At 40.8% G+C, this 17,602-nt stretch overlaps 1 protein-coding gene across 1 annotated transcript in view; it reads right to left on the bottom strand.

Annotated features, from left to right (window-relative positions):
• csmd2 (CUB and Sushi multiple domains 2) overlaps window positions 1–17,602 on the bottom strand; it is a 1,720,603-nt gene that overhangs the window by 1,512,418 nt on the left and 190,583 nt on the right. Inside the window, exon 3 of the mRNA XM_080211135.1 lies at window positions 5,345–5,457. Within this exon, the coding sequence (XP_080067261.1) occupies window positions 5,345–5,457 (113 nt within the window). The remainder of the gene's footprint in view (window positions 1–5,344; window positions 5,458–17,602) is intronic.

Below are 17,602 nucleotides of genomic sequence, written 5' to 3'. Positions count from 1 at the left end.
GGAAAAAGATACAAAAGTCTGAGGTCACATACCAACTGACTCAGGAACAGCTTCTTCCCTGCTGCTGTCAGACTTTTGAATGGACCTACCCTGCATAAAGTTGATCTTTCTCTGCACCCTCGCTATGACTGTAACACTGCATTCTGCACTCTCTTTCCTTGTCTATGAACAGTATGTTTTTCTGTATAGCATGCAAGAAACAATACTTTTCATTGTATGTTAATACATGTGACAATAATAAATTGAATCAGATTACCTTGTCTCCTACCAGATAAGGGCATTTGAATTAAAAAAAGTCATATGATCAACACAATTTGTCCTGATTTCAGGTTCCTAACCCACCCTTTGAAAATCAACACCCATATCATTCCAATCTGAGAAACAGTCTTTTATCCCTACCTTTGCATTGTGCCATCTAGCATTTTTTCTAATCATAGAGCTAGATCTCTCTTAATTATGGGTGTTAGTATTTTTGATCATAGTTGCTTATGTAGAGTACAATAACTTCGTCACATTTTCATCATATGAAAGATACTACAAAAGAACATTGTTTCAATAAAGTAACCTAGCACTTATTTACAAATGTTAGGCTAATTACCAGTTAAAGAAATGAAACAAAAGTGATTACTGTTAAGACTTACAACATATTTTTCAAGCTATCTCACTGAGTTATTGATATGATTTTTGCAATGTAACAACAAAGAGAGGGTCTTGGTGGATTTATTTACAGTTTTGTTCTTTTCTGAATGACAAACACATTTTAGGAATAAGTGTCATTGAGGGACCAACAGTAGAATTGAGGAATTGAGTTTTGGGTACATCAGTATTGTTGTGACATTGAGTTTGTGCAGTTGGAATTTGATGTGTGTATAGATATAAAAATGCTAGAGGCAAAAAATATTGTGTGGTTCCTTTAAAAGCTGGTGTTTTGTTTCAATGCTTGGAGGTTTAAAATGCAAAGTACATCTACAGTCCAAGCTGAAATATTTGTATCAAAAAGTCAAGCAGTAGTCTTGACCATACAACCTGATTTTTTTTTTAATTTCACCCAATCAATTTAAGGAAGGCACTCAAATATCAGAAACCTATCAAATTGCAATTTCATAGTGTTGAAAACATCAGACAATCCTATTGTTGGAAAATTGATCGGTCATCACAGATATAAAAGAGAGTACAAGAGGGAGAAAACAAGACAGCAACAGAAGGACTGACACCTCTCAAGCCTTGAGGGAGAGAATAATTCTCAACTCTAAAGAGAACTCACCATTTAACTAGCAAAAGGTACAAAATTAGAAAGAAATTATAGAGGAATCAACAGAAGAACTCCAAAAGTTTCCGAAAGCCACAAAACCTGGTCGTATTTTTTGAGCGACTGAATTCTATAATTATTTTTTTTGGTTAATGAATGCGTATTGTACTTATGTTGAACAGCATTCCATTAGAATCTCATTTTATTCAGTATGTTACTCATTTAGTTAAAGCTCCCTGTTAGTTAAATAAATAAATTGTTAAGTGTTAGTTTTGTGAGTGTCAAGTATTTCTGTTAGTTAACCACTAAACGTGACTGAAGAACAGTTCGCACCTTCCCACACATTTTTAACAGATTACGAGGTGAGATATTCCTCTTTGGGGGATTTGGCATTCAGTTTCAAAAGGGAACAACCTCTGCATCGTACCAGCATTCTGAAATTGGTTAAGATAGACGAGGGGTCATACGTCTTAATTATACTTCTTTGAGTCTGTGATTTCTGAAGCTGATCCTGGTGAAAGACTTCCTCACTAAAGAATCAACAGAAAATAAATAATCTAATCTCGTTATTCAGCTAGGTGACATAGATCCATTATAGTGCTGCACTATAAATCTTTTCGAAGCTCTCTTCTTGCTCATTGCTGAGATCTCCACAAAGGTACAATAAGCGTGGTTTTTAAATCCGAAATTTATCCCCTCAACAATTGTTTGAGGGTCAGAAATCCCATTGAAAAACCTCACTCTTCTGCTAATTGTTTGGCATTTTGCATAAGAGCAGCTTGTTGAGCGAACAACCTGTTCATATGCAAAATATCTGGTTTCAAGTGTTTACTTGTAAAATGAATCATCGGACTTAAAATTGCATCTTCAGAATGTCACTGTATTAAAAGAATCAATAGCTAAAAAACAGAAAACTCGAGAACAAAGACTTAAATCAGGCAGGATTTTTCTGGCTGCGCTCGTCCCAAAACTGTAAAGTCCCACCGAGATCAACAGACTTTTGCATAGTCCAAACCACCCCCTGCCCACCACAATTCCTGCCGTGAGCAGGTTGGGAAAATTTCCCCCATCATGTCTGCCACATCTTAAACAATTCAATAATTACCATTGAGTAACTCTTGCGAGTTCAACATCTGATGCACAAGACAAGAAGATATAAAAGCAGAATAAGGCCATTCAGTACATCAGATCTGCTCCACCATTCAATGAGATCATTACTGATCTGATGCAATATTCCTTAACCCAGCTTATCCCAGAGCACTTGATTCCCTTGCTGTTTAAAAATCTGTCTATTTCAGTCTTGAGCGTGCTTAATGATCCAGCCTCTACAGCCCTCTGTGGTAAAGAATTCCACAAATTCGCTGCTGTTTGAGAGAAGAAATTCCTCCACTTCCTTTGCCTCACAAACTACTTGAAGGCGGCATTTATAAAAGATACAACAGCTAGTTGTAAATCAGTCAAAGACAAACCAATCTGAACTGTACGTATGTTCTGAAAAAATTACGTTATTGGGTGAATTCCATGATTTAAGGAATAGATGCGAGAAAACTACAAAGCAATCAACTGCAAAATTGGGCTGGATTTTATGGGATGGCAGGCTGACTGGGGGAAGCGGGGAGGCAGGGGATGGTTTAAGTGACATATGGCTCCTCCCACCACCCGATTAAAATTTTGATTAGTAAAAAAGTCTACCCTGAAGGAGCAAGGAAAGTGTGGGAACTCCCATTGGGAGAAAGTCCCACCCTTGGGAGCTGCTGGTCAATCTGATTGGCTGGCTTATCTTCCAATCCCGCCAGTGCCGGACCTCAGTAGTGGGCACTGCCAGGACTGCAAGCAGCCTCAGGATGAAGGCCCGAATGGGTGTCAAACTTAAGTACGTCAAGGGAATGCAAAGATATTGGGTGGAGGGGGATTGGTCCCTTGAGTGGGTGGGGATGGAGGGGTTGGTAGTCTTTGCAGTGCAGGCAGTGAGCGAGTAAGAAGGGCAGTATATTTTTGGGGAGCGCCCCTGAAAAGGGAATCATCCAAACCAAGGGTACCCCAATTTATTCCAGCCCTATTGAAAGAACAGACTGTCTACACCCACCTGCCTGTCCACACTCACCTGCCTCCCCACCTCAGCTAAGTTATGGCATGGGCAGCATAATATTGGGGTCAATTTGCTTATAGGGGCTCAATTAACCGTTAATTATTTACTCACATGGGGCAGGTAAGGCTGTTGATTTCAGCACCCATTCCCCGCACCCCCCCAACCCCTTTCACCACACTCCCTCACCCCCATTATCGTGAACAGCTCAGATGTAGATAGGAAGTTGGTGGGCTCGACACCCTTTGTACTTTACCCACCCCTGCCCCGTCACAGAAAATATAACCAACAGGGGACCATAAAATACAGCCCATTGGCCTTGTATAATTTTTGTCACATTGCAAATATAAACATTAAGTACACATCTATAATAATGAAATTAACGTTTGTTAGAATAAACCTTTCCCAGTTGAGCTTTTCCTCTGAATTTAATTATATTTAACCGTCACTTTCCAGGAGCCGAGTGATGTTTTAAATTCATTTTTGTTTCCCCTATGAGACCATGTCTCAAATCACCTACTTGTTATTGAATTCCCTGACTAACCATGACTGATTTTGATGAACAGCTGTCTGTTGCGTCACCTCCGGTCCCAACATGACCCAAACAACATACATCAGTTGCAAGCTGCGAAGTGACAAAACATCTGGCAGCATATGGCTTATGTACAATTCAGATCTAAGTAGCTCCTGCTAAATAAATTAATCAAAGTCATCTAATCTACCATTTCCTTTCAAAGGGGTCTGTTTATCCATTAATTTTCATTTGCCACATGAAATTTATTCATAATTTAGAAACAAAACCAGAATCGTGCCAATACATTAATCTTGGTCACTCTTACTTGTGCATTGATGGAATTATGTCAGCAAGGGTACATGCACATCATATCAAAGGAGCTAGTATTTCAGATCAAGGTACATCATGCTAATAAAGGCAGCTCGTCTCTTTTATTTGGGGCACTCATGATCTGTTTGTCCTGGAATTCTGATAAAACTGACAAAAAATTCATTTCATTCATTAAAACTTCACTTTTCCCAACATTTTCCCGAAAAAAAAAGCAATGCATCGATTCAAATATAAACTTGGCAGCAAAAGTCAAAATTCATCGCGGTGATGTGAACATAGGATTCTTGTTTCCAAGTTGTAGCACTGTGGTTGATTCCAGGCTTATCAAGGCTACACTTGAGGTAAATGATTCAAACATTATGAAAATATACTGCAGAATTTTCCTGTCCCACCTGCCATGGGAATCTTAGCAAGGGGGTGTGGAGTGGGGTGGGGACTGGTGGGATGGGGGGAGTGGGGAGGGAGGGTGTGGGGGGGGGATGTGGAGGGTGGGGGAGTGGAGAGGGGAGGTGGTTGATGGTGGGGAAACATGCAAACATCCGTTAACATTGGATGGGAATTTCCGGTTTTGGGGAGAGTATGGACGGAAAATCCCACCCATAATATTTTTATTATATATCACATGCATATACATTTATATATATAATATATTCATGATGTATGTATTATATATCTAATATTACATATTTCATATTTATTATTTATACTAAAAATATTAATGAGAAATTTCAAGACTTGAGTTGTGTGGATGTAATTTGACACTTTTCCATTTGATTATCTTGGAAATATATGTATGCTTTCATCAGGTTCACTCTCAGTCCTTCGCCACTTTCAGATTATTTTTGCTACCAGCATCTAAAAATGAACACTGCACTGTACACCTTTCATAATGCAGAATAAATTTGAACAAATGTGTAATACTTGAAATAAGAGTGCAAAACAATTGAAATGTTTGAAGAAAAATATGATTTTTAACTGAAGTAACTGTGAATAGATATTTTTCCCCTTTCTTTCTTGTTCAATATTTAACACACAGAAGTACAACATCCTTTTTATGTTCCACAGCATGGAAAATACAGGACTTTGGTTTTACCGGTAAGATCTCACCAATTGACTTCGCAGCAACCCAACACACTATCAAAAAGAATGTGAGAATAGCACCTACCCTCATAGACAGCTCTGAAGCCTTGAGCACTCACTGCATAATCACTGAGAAGCCACAGAGTGAGAACGGAACTTGAACTCACAATCGGAGGAGGAAGCTGAAATCCGGTCAACCTACAAAAGCAAAAAGAAAATAAGAACATTTAGCTTGAGAAAGAAAGCTCAACTCTCCTGGGGATTCAAATTTGTATATTTCACTTATGAAGAAAGGAGATCAAAATCCGGCAGTAACAGGCACAAGCCATTGGCTGAAAGGCAGTTCATCAAGTCAGAGGAACAGCCATTTCAGGATTGTACAGTCTTTAACATTGGTTTGTGCAATTAACTAAAATTTACACTTCATAAAGAAACCCAGCCTTCAAAAGTACTCTTGCAACAAAGCCTATTTGGGATTATTAATACACCAACAGGTTTGGAAACACCAGTTGCTTTATTGCTCCCAAATGCGCAGTGAGGCAGAATTGAAATGTTTACGTGGTTATTTTGGTTATAAATTACTTCCTTATTCATTTGTTGAATCAGCTACTGGAGGACAAACCAAATCAGAGATCGTTGTGCAGGGCCTCACTGGATGAACCTGACAAGATGTCGGATTTATGCAACATGTCTCATATCAGAAAAGCATCTCAATGTGGTTCACAGAGGAACAAACAAACATGGAAGAGGAGTCAAAGAGGGAGGATTATGATCACGTGTCTGGAAGGTTTGATGAATTTTTGAGAGGGTATGAACAGAGGGCAAAGTTACAGGAAAGGGCTTTGTTGGCTGGAGGATGTTTCAGGGATAGAATGGCATGGGCCCATGAAAGGATTCAAATGAAAAGTTTGTAGAATCATAGAATCCCTGCAGAAAGAGGCTGACAAAGTTAAATTGGAAATTGAACATTCTAAAGTTAAAGTTGAAGAATCAGAAGGTAAAATAGATTTATTCTTGATATCGGCCCAAGAAATGGGCCTCGTGCATGTTGTGATGTCATCATATTGGTTAAAATTGGACACAAGATGGCTGACATCTTGGAAATTGGGATGTTGTGTGCTCCAATCTACTGGGCAATATCCCTGAAAAATGCTCAAACTTTACAACTATTTTATTCAAAATCCAAAGCTGATCAGTGTTCCTTTATCTGAAATCACTAGTGTGTTATTCCACAACATGGAAATACTAATATCAAATTTTACACTATGTCTTGTAAATTTTGCTGCTCAGCTGAAATGTAATAAGTCATCTACAACCAAAAAAATTTTTTTTTTTGCCTTTCCAGTTGAGTAGACCTTTCCTAAAGTATTACCATGGTTCACTCAGCAGACCAAATAGTATTATCAATTTGACTGGTCGTATCCTCTCTTTATAACTCTTTCCCTCAGGACTGCTGTGGGCAACTTCAAGTTGTTTATCCAAGTCAAACTAATATGTAGCTGGTCGAGTGCATGCTCGACACTTCTTGCTTCCCTCATTTCCTTGCCTCTGGAGTGACGACACTCACTAAAGGATGTCTTGCAAAAGCAATCCAACTTGTGCTGTTAATTCATTTTTCATGACCCTTTGACTCAGTGCTCCCACTGAGCCAAGGCTGACAGCGTGGCAACGATTTACCGGATTTACAACACATTGCCGTTATAGCCAAATGCCTCTGCAAAAAATCAAGAAGAATCCCCCAAAATATAGGCAGAAGTTTCTGCCTTCGAATGTTCAGAAAACTGCAACTTAAATTGTGATAATTGTCACCTGTAGCATTATCAGTTCATTTAGGCTGTGTATCGGTTTGCTACTTTTGTGGGCTTGTGTACAAGTTTTAACCAAACGCAAACTCCAGCAGTGTTATAAGTTAAAAGAATACAACAAATGGAGGAACAGAGAACATAGGAATTTGGAGCAGAAATAGGCAATTCAACTCTTCATGCATGCTCCGCCATTCAATCAGATCGCGGCTGATCTCTTCCTAGGCCCTAATTTTACCAGCACGGTCACTCGAAGCTTGTAAGATCACACCCAAGGCCATTGGTGAATGCCATTCTGCGAGCCTCGCCCGGCCCAATTTTGGGGCAGCAGTGCCGATAAAATCAGAGCCTTCATCTCAAATCCAAATCTCAAATCCAACTCCCCATCTTTTCCTCATCTCCCATTAACCTGTTTCTTTTTTAATCAGAAATATATCTATTTCTTCTGGAAACCTTATTGAATCCATATCACAATTCAGACTCCACCATGCCGTAGGGCAGCGAGTTCCACAGATTCACCACCCTTTGCAAGAAGTAGTCCCACCTCACCTCAGTTTTAAATCTACCATCTCTCAACCTATACCTTTGACCTCTTGTTCTAGATTACCCCATAAGAGGAAATGTTTGATCTATGTTTACTTTAGAAATCCCTTTTAGTATTTTATATACCTCGATCCGATCCCCTCTCATCCTTCTGAGCCCCAGCAAGTACAGGCCCAAACTGTTTAATCTCTGCTCACACATCAACTCTTTCATCCCCGAATTCAATCTGGTGAACCTCTTTTGAACTGCCTCCAATGCCACCACATCATTCCTCAAATAAGACCAAAACTAGACACAATGCTCCTGACGAGGTCTCACCAAAACCCTATAAAATTGCAACAACACTTCTCTACTTTTATCCTCCAGTCCCTGTGCAATAAATGCCAACATTCCATTTGAGTCTCATTCGCTCAGAAAAATTACATGGTGCAGGTTTTAATTTTTTTTAAGCTTGTGTTTTGCTATTTAAACTTCCACTTAGTCCAGTGTGTGGATAACAATCTTTAATTTACTTTCTATATGATGATTTAAAAGTGATGCACATTCCCTTTTTTTCAAATTTCCTGCCTTGCTGTCAGTGAGAATTCCTCAATCTGGTAGGTTGATCAGCTTGCTTACACTCTTCTTGGGTGGTCAGATATTCCTTGCAGAAGGCATCAAATTCAAACCAATGCTGCTGGAAAGGTTGAAGTATATTCTCCAGGGGCCCACGACTGCAATGTTAAGGGAAGTCACTCCCAGTTTATTCCTGGTATTCGGCTATTTTGTCCATGTTTGAACCAAGACTTGCTGCCTCGGAAAAGCAGCCAGCATAATCAGGGACCCCAGACACCCTGGACATTCTCTCTTCCACCTTCTTCCATCAGGAAAAAGATACAAAAATCTGAGCTCATGTACCAACCGACTCAAGAACAGGTTCTTCCGTACTACCATTAGACTTTTGAATGGACCTACCTCGCATTAAGTTAATCTTCCTCTACACCCTAGCTATGAACGTAACACTACATTCCACACTCTCTCCTTTCCTTCGCTATGAACAGTATGCTCTGTATAGCATGCAAGAAACAATAGTTTTCACCACATACTAACAGATGTGACAATAATAAAACAAATCTAAGACTACAATGTGATTGGCAGCTAAGTGATTCTGGTAGGACAGTATCCCAGCTTCTCTCAACAAGGATGATTTTATGAGACATTTGGAAGTGAAGCAGTATTGATAGCACATTAACATTTTGTGTGAGAGCTGCAGTGCCAATTTTCCTGCCTTTTCTCGATGAATGGGGGTGGAATTCTTCGACCATGCTTGCCCGAAGACCAGAAATTCCCACTCGAGATCAACGGACCTTTACACGGTCCACCAAATTTTCTGTCCTGTCCACCATGGTTTCTGCCACAGGTGGAACAGGAGACCTCCAGCCAATGGTTTGAGAGAGAAATTCCAAAATAACAAAAATCATGGAGTTAATGGCCCTTTTCCATTCCACATCTTATAATTTAAATAGTTAGAGTTAGTCAAGTGAATGCCCACAATGCAGGAATAAAGCATAATGTTTTCCTAATTTCCTACATTTCTCTTATTGGACAGAACCCTTGAACTTTAATTGCACTGGAGTAAATGTCATGGACAGTGATGACTTCAATGGCAAAAAGTAGGCATGTAGCTAACCTCTCACTTTCATCATCAGGAAATTGCAAGGTCCTCAAATTATGACCATCTAGAATGTATAATTACCCTTCAGTCACAATTCATTTTATATTTTGACTGAGGTGCTCTCTGCCCACAAAGGAGATGTATTGCGCTTGGGCAGATAGTGAAAGAAATAACTAACATTTCCATTGTGCCCTCAATGACCTCAGAACATCCTAAAGTGCTTTACAACCAAGGAAGTACTTTGAAGTGCAAATATAATATTAACTATACAAAAAGATCTCTCCTATATCATCCTGAGCAATAGTGTGTACACATCCTGTACTCGGAGAACATCTAACTCTAACTTACTTTCTGAGCAAAACAACTTCATTGTACGTGAATCAATATCACATATCTAGTCACATCCAGCTCTAACAAAGGGTCATCTAGACTTGAAACATTAGTTCTATTTTTTCTCCACAGATGGTGTCAGAGTTGCTGAGATTTTCCAACATTTTCTGTTTTTGTTTTTATTTATTGGAGGTTTTGCTGAGATAAAGGGCAGAATCCTGTGCTATCATTGAAGGTGAACTTGGAAGTGGGAAGGGTATTAGATGGGCTGGTGGCATATTAGAACTTCCTTCACCTTTCCACATCGCCGGAATTCAGTTCTGATAAGAAGATCCATGATTAACCTTCCCACACCATCGCCAATTGAGGTCCTTACATGGCCAATTAAAACCACTTAAGACCCTCATCTCACTACTGTTGCATTAGGCTGCAGACAGGCTTGCTGGTATTGGCTGTTGGTCATCCCTGGGGAAAGAGCATGGTGGTGAAATGAGTGTGGGTCCCTCAAAGGCACTCAGTGCCAGATTGAGAGACTGAACACCGGGAGAAGAGCCACCCAATTCCCCTGCCCTTACTGTCAACGCCTCTGCACCTAACAACCACCATCATACAAACCTCCCTATCCACACAACTTAGCTAAGGCCTTGGTTGCCACATGATCTTGGAATTCTGGTACCTGTCCTTCTGATAAGCAGCCACAACTTGCCCAGTGGCGCCGCTCAACACAACAGTTGCCAGCCTCTGATTGGATATCCCACTCTTGGGGTCTTGATTTCGGGCAATGCCCGTCTCAGGCCTCATCATTGCCTGTTTGGCTTCTGATTTGGTGGGTATCTGGTAAAAAAAAGAGTGGATCTCTTGCTGGCTCTCAACCAGCAGGCAAGATCCTGGATGCCACAGAACTAGTAAGAAGTCTGACAACACCAGGTTTAAGTCCAACCTATTTATTTGAAAGTAAATTCACAAGCTTTCGAGGTTTACCCTTCGTCAGGTGCCATAGAACTTGCAGCGATAAGCAATGCACACTTCTATGGATCTTAACTGTCCTATTTTGTCTTGAGACCAGGAAAAAAAAATCACAAGACCATTGCATTAGAACTACGAATAGATACGTAATACTCATTTAATCCCATGATGATTGCAACAAACAAGTCCATAATAATAGTGTCTTGCATTTTTCCCTCCTGACCTGTTTCACTGTACCACGCAACTCAAACGCAATGTAAAATGGCTTTGCTTTAAACTTACAGTTCATGAATCAAAATGAATGTCTCCTTCCTCCCGACCTGCATAGATCCTTGGGTGTAATAAAATCAAACGTTGCTCATTTAACTTCTTTAAGGTTGCCACAACAGGGTTTCAGTCATTCAACAGCAGCAATAATTGTGAAAGTACTTTTTATTCTTCATTTCTATCTGTTGCTGTACGGAGACAATCAAATATCAGAGCAGGAACATACTCCCAATATGTTTTCCTGCTGAATTATTTTCAGTATTAGTCAAGGGCATTGTAAAGTTTGCTTCCAGCCTAAGTCCTGTACTTCCTCCTCATTTTGCACGTGATTACACATTACACATTAAAAGCAATTTGATCAAGTATATTGGAAGTATGTCAGAGAAGGAGTGCATACTCATGTGATGTGAGAGGAAAGAGGAAAGCAAGCACGATCAGAAATTTAGAAGAATGTTCCCCATAATCATTCCTGGGATCTCGATATCATTGGCAAAGCCAACCATACATTATCCATCCCTTGCTGCCCTTGAACTGAGTGGCTTAACAGGCTATTTCAGAGAACAGTTAAGAGTCAACTCTGGCTCTGTACTCAATGGAGTTCAGAAGAAAAAGCAGGCATCTCATTGAAACTTACAGAATACTGAAAGGCCTGTGGACGTTTAGAAGGATGAGGGGGGATCTTATTGAGACTTACAAGATAATGAAGGGGCTAGATAGGGTAGAGGTAGAGAGATGCTTTCCGCTTAGAAAGGAAAACAGAACTAGAGGGCACAGAGAGTCAAAATAAAAGGAAGGGGGGGCGCAGTCTGCAGTTTAGAACAGAGTTGAGGAGGAACTTCTTCACTCAAAGAGTGGTGAACCTCTGGAATTCTCTGCCCATTGAAGTGTGGAGGCTACCTCGTTGAATATATTTAAGTCACTGGTAGATAGGTTTCTGATAGACAAGGGAATTAAGGGTTATGGGGAGAAAGCAGGAAAGTGGAACTGATCCACTTCAGATTAGCCATGATCTTATTGAATGGCAGGGCAGGCTCAAAGGGCTAGATGGCCTACTCCTGCTCCTATTTCTTATGTTCTTACAAGACGTTTTTATTTGTCAGAGAGACTAGTATCCAAGGATACAGACTCAGAGTAAAGGGACGCCCCTTTACAGCTAGGATGAGGAGGAATTTCTTCAGCCAGGTAATAGTGAATCTGTGGAATTCATTTCCACAGAAGGCTGTGGAGAACAATCATTGAGTGTATTCAAGATAGAGATGAACAGGTTCTCCATTGGTAAGGGGGTTCAAAGATTGTGGGGAAATGGTAGCAGAATGGGGTTGAGAAACTTATCAGCCATGATTTAGTGGCAGAGCAGACTCGATGGGCCGAATGGCCTAAATCTGCCCCAAATCTTATGTCTTAAGGTAGTTATATAATTGCTCCTAATTATTGAGCAATAAAATAATGGCTAATATCACATTTACTGTACAAACTGCTGACAAAGTGGCATCACTCCACAATGCAAATGGAAAATCCCATACTGCTTAGCAAAAAGATTCAATTATAACTTTCAAAGTAGAAAGAGTGCTCGGTCTAAATTAATTCTGGCGTAAGCGGTAATTCTAGAATGTCCCAAAGGGAAAAACAAGCAAATAGAAAAAAAATTTATTTATCACCAAAAAATGCAAGGAATCAAAAGGCATATTTGCAGTAATGACATCAGAATAGTTCAGCATCAGATGCGAATCTGACCGTGTTAACAACATGAAATCAATCCATCTGCTATCCCCAAAATGAACAAATGAACATGTAGAACTAATTTCAAGGTTGTAACTCAAAATCAGAATTTCATAATTTTCACAATGCCTTGTTCCATTTATCTTAGACTTGAATTTCAATTTCTGTACATTTGCCTTCCAAATCTTCAAATCAGTCCTTGGTATTGACTATTCTGTATGGTGTTATCTGGTCAAATTTTGGCTTCTTAACTGTGTTTTTGTATTTTCTTTCAAAAACAGATTTGGAAACTTCAGTTAATTATGTTACAGTGGCACCGCAGTTAGCACTGCAGCCTTACAACACGTTGAACCCAAGTTCAATTCCAGCCTTGGGTAACTGCCTGTGTGGAGTTTGCATGTTCTCCCAGTGTCTGTGTGTGTTTCCTCCCACACTCCAAAGATGTGTGGGTTAGGTTGATTGGCTATCTAAATTGACGATAGTGCCATGGGGATTAGCAGGTTGAATGTGTGGGGTTATTGGAATAGGGCTTGGATGGGATTGTAGTCAGTACAGACTTGATGGGTTGAATAACCTTCTTCTGCATTGTAGGGATTCTATGATATAATCTTGTCTTTTAAGCTTTTACAGGCATTGGGACACTTAATTCCTTTAAATTAATAACTCTAGCTATTAAGGAAATAAATCACTTTGAAACTGTTTCATTTCATAAAATCCCAATTTTATAATAAACATGAGTACTTACGCAAAAAGGTAGATTAAAATTCCTATTTCATCAAATCACTAGAGTGTGGAAGGTGTTTGCCCATTGAGTCTGCACCAGCCCTCCGACAGATATCCCATCCAGGCCATATCTCTATAAACGTATGCATTTACCCAGCAAATCCTCTTAACCGACATACCTTGGGACACTAAGTCAGCATGGCCAATCTTCCCAGCCTGGTCATCTTTAGGCTGTGGAAGGAAACTGGAGGACCCAGAGGAAACTCATACAGATGCGAGGAGAACGTGCAAACCCCACACAGAGTCACCCACAGCCAGAATTTAATCTGGGTCCCTGGCACTGTCAGACAACAGTGCTAACCACTGTGCCACCATGCTATGCTGTCTAGATAATTGACTAAATGAGCATAATATGGAGGCCAATGGGAATCAGAAGGAAAGATCTCTAATGGCAGGAGTTATACCTGATACAGTTGTTGGAAGTCAAATTATTTGAATTCCATTAGGTTATCATTGTAAGAATTCCTCAGGACTGTTTCTCACCATAGTCTGTCACTTAATCGATGGTATTCTCTCCATTAAAAAGTCAAGGATTGGGATGTTGACTGATGATTTCATAAGAGTTCAGTTCCATTTGCAATTCCACAGATACTGAAGCAGATTATGCCCACATGCAGAAAGTTATAAAAATATCCAGGCTTGGTTGATAATTGCCAAATAACATTTGTCTATTAGGCAATGACTATTTACCCACCAGTAAGAATTTCAGCAAGCAATAAAAAAAACTTGACAAAATAAAGGTTTGAGTAACCCAACCATTTAAATCACACCAGAAGTACTTCCTCCCTCACCCCACACAATCTGCTTCCTGTTTCTGCTGGGTCAGCTGGTCAGCTGACCACCACAGCATGTTGCCATTGGTTACATTGTAACAATGACAGACTCCAACAAGACAGAATCTCCCCTTGTCATTCCACAACACTCCTAACGTTGAATGTTACATCATCTATATCCTGCAGTCATCATTGATCAACACTGAACTGGATCACTCACATAAACACTGGCTAAAAGAGCAGGTTAAAGGCTGGAAATTCCACGGAAGGTGACTCACCACCCCCCCCCCCCAAGCTCCCAAAGCACGTCTGCTATCAATAAGGCACACACTAGGAGTCCAATGAAATAGTCTCTAGATGACTAGATGACTTTGAGCTGGCACGGTGGCACAGTGGTTAGCACTGCTGCCCTCACAGCGCCAGGGACCCAGGTTAAGTTCTAGTCTCAGGTCACTGTCTGTGTGAAGTTTGCACATTCTCCCCGTATCTGCAAGGGTTTCCTCTGGGTGCTCCAGTTGCTTCCCATAATCCAAAGATGTGCGGGTTAAGTTTGTTTGGCCATGCTAATGTCTCTTAATGTCAGGGATTCACATTAGATATGTGGAGTTATGGGAATAGGGCCTGGGTGGGATTGTGGTCAGTTCAGACATGATGGGCTGAATGGCCTCCTTCTGCATTGTAGAGATTCTATGATTGCAACTCCAACAACACTCAAGAACCTCAACAGCATCCAAAACAAAACAGCCTGCTTGATCAGCAACAAATCCATCACTTGAAACATTCACTCCCTCGACAACTGGCATAGCAGTGTCTGTTGCATAATTCTGATGCAGTGCAACAATTTACTATAATCTCTTTGACAGCACCTCATGAGCCTGTGAAAAAAAAACTCTACCATCTAGAAGGACAATGGCAGCAGACAGATAGGAACACCACCAATGCCCAAGTCATGTTTGTTTATTTATTAGTGTCATGAGTAGTCTTAAAATTAACACTGCAATGAAATTACTGTGAAAATCCTTTAGTCACCACGCTTGGGTGCACTGAGGAAGAATTTAGCGTGGCCAATCCACATAAGCCAGCACGTCTTTCGGTCTGTGGGGGAAACCAGAGGAAACCCAGATTCAGGGAGAACTTGCAGACTCCGTACAGACAGTGACCCAGGCTGAGAATTGAACCTGGGTCCGTGGTGCTGTGAGGCAACAGTGCTAACCACTGCGTCACCGTGTCGCCCATTCTCAGCATGTACCATTCTGATGTGAAAACGTATCACCATTCCTTCACTGTGACTGGGTCAAAACTCTGCACAGACAAGACTGCGGCAGTAACTTCACCACAACAGTGGTTCAAGATGGTTCTCACCACCACTTTCTCAAGGGCAAGTAGAGACGGGCAATAAAGTCTGGCCTTGGCAATGGCACTTACACTCTGTGAATGAATGAAAAGCTCAATAAAGATTACTCATTTATTTGTGTTGATGCTGGTGTTAGTTTTATAGCGGAACTCTCACAATGAAACAACTTTAAATCAACGTGATTCCATTAAGCACATTTAGTAATTAGTTCAGGAGAGCAGCCAGATTTGTTCAAATGTACATTTATGTTGATTGCTAAATGACAGATGTTTGCTCGAGATGTAATGGAACGTCAGAGTGCTACCAAATCAGTGTGATACTGCTAGCCTGTGGTTTTATTAATTGTTAGTGATCACCATGTATCATGACTCATTGAGATATACATGTGCAAGCATTTTACATTCCCTTAACTTCGACGAATCTCGATGACTCTTGCCAGTGTACAGCTCAAAATGCGCCCAAAGTATGACTGAATTTAAACTGAAGTTTGAGAACAAGAGGTGAAATTTGTCCATCTGGGATGAAGTCCCAAGGTGGAGGGGGGGTGGGCAAGGACTGGAAGTGCCTCCTGTTGCAGAGGACGACAAGTAACCAGGCCAGATTTCCTGTCCCCTGCATAATGAATTATACATCCGGATGTTTTGTGCCATCTTCCGTGGTGGGCATGACTTGATGACAAACAGCCTGCTGTCAGAGCTCTGACAAAGGGACATCTAGACTAGAGCTGAAATATTGAGAGGGTCCATCGTTGACCCACCACTGAAGAAAGGTGAACGTTCTGAAGAGAGAAGATGGTTCTTCAGGAAGATTCTGAGATTGGAAGATGGACCTCCTCAACAATATTGAAGCAGGAAGATTCACCTGAAAGATGCTCCCCCCACCCACTGATGTGGTGTTCCAGGAGTTTATTTTGTTAATTCGTGGGACTTGGGCAAAGCTGGCTGGCCAGCATTTATTGCTCATCCCTAATTGCCCTTGGAGGGAAGTTCAGAGTCAACCACATTGTTGTCGCTCAGGAATCACATGTAGACCAGGCTGGGTAAGGACGGCAGATTTCCTTCCCTAAAGGACATTAGTGAACCAGATGGGTTTTTCCGACAATCAACTGAAGTTTCATGGTCGTCAGTCGATTCTTAATTGCAGATATTTTTTACTGACTTTAAATTCCACCAGCTGCCATGTCAGGATTTGAACCCAAGTCCCTAGAACATTAGCTGAGTTTCTGGATTAATAGCCCAGTAGTAATACCAATAGTCCACCATCTTCTCTAGGATCACTGGCAGTCTCCATCCCAAACCCCAAAGGCAGCCTGTGGCTTCCTTCAGGTAAGGTCTGATTTTTGCTTGTCATGTTGGTCATAGAGTCATAGAGGTTTACAGCATGGAAGCAGGCCCTTCAGACCAACTTGTCCATGCCACCCTTTATTTTCAACCCCTAAATTAATCCCAATTGCCCGCATTTGGCCCATATCCCTCTATATCCATCTTATCCATGTAACTATCTAAATGCTTTTTAAAAGACAAAATTGTACGCACCTCTACTGCTACTTCAGACAACTAGTTCCAGACACTCACCACCCTCTGTTTATTTTTGTATCTCTTCCCTCTCACCTTAGACCTATGACCTCTAGTTCTAGACTCCCCTGCCTTTGGGAAAAGATATTGACTATCTACCTTATCTATACTCCTCATTATTTTATAGACCTCTATAAGGTTACCTCTCAGCCTCCGGCGCTCCAGAGAAAAAAGTCCCAGTCTATTCAGCCTCTCCTTATAACTCAATCCATCAAGTCCCAGTAGCATCCTAGTAAATCTTTTCTGTACTCTTTCTAGTTTAAAAATATCCTTTCTATAATTGGGTGACCAGAACTGCACACAGTATTCTAAGTGTGACCTCACCAATATCTTGTACAACTTCAACGAGACATCCCAACTCCTGGAGTCAATGTTCTGACCGATGAAACCAAGCATGCCGAATGCCTTCTTCACCACTCTGTCCACCTGTGACTCCACTTTCAAGGAGCTATGAACATGTACCCTGAGATCTCTTGTTCTGTAACTCTCCCCAGTGCCCTTGCATTAACTGACTAAGTCCTGCCCTGGTTTAATCTACCAAAATGCATCACCTCACATTTGTCTAAATTAAATTCCAT

The sequence above is a fragment of the Carcharhinus amblyrhynchos genome, chromosome 24 (genome assembly GCF_965287045.1).
Source record: "Carcharhinus amblyrhynchos chromosome 24, sCarAmb.v2.hapA, whole genome shotgun sequence".
NCBI classification, from domain to species: domain Eukaryota; kingdom Metazoa; phylum Chordata; class Chondrichthyes; order Carcharhiniformes; family Carcharhinidae; genus Carcharhinus; species Carcharhinus amblyrhynchos.
This window is presented reverse-complemented; position numbering and strand designations above follow the sequence as displayed.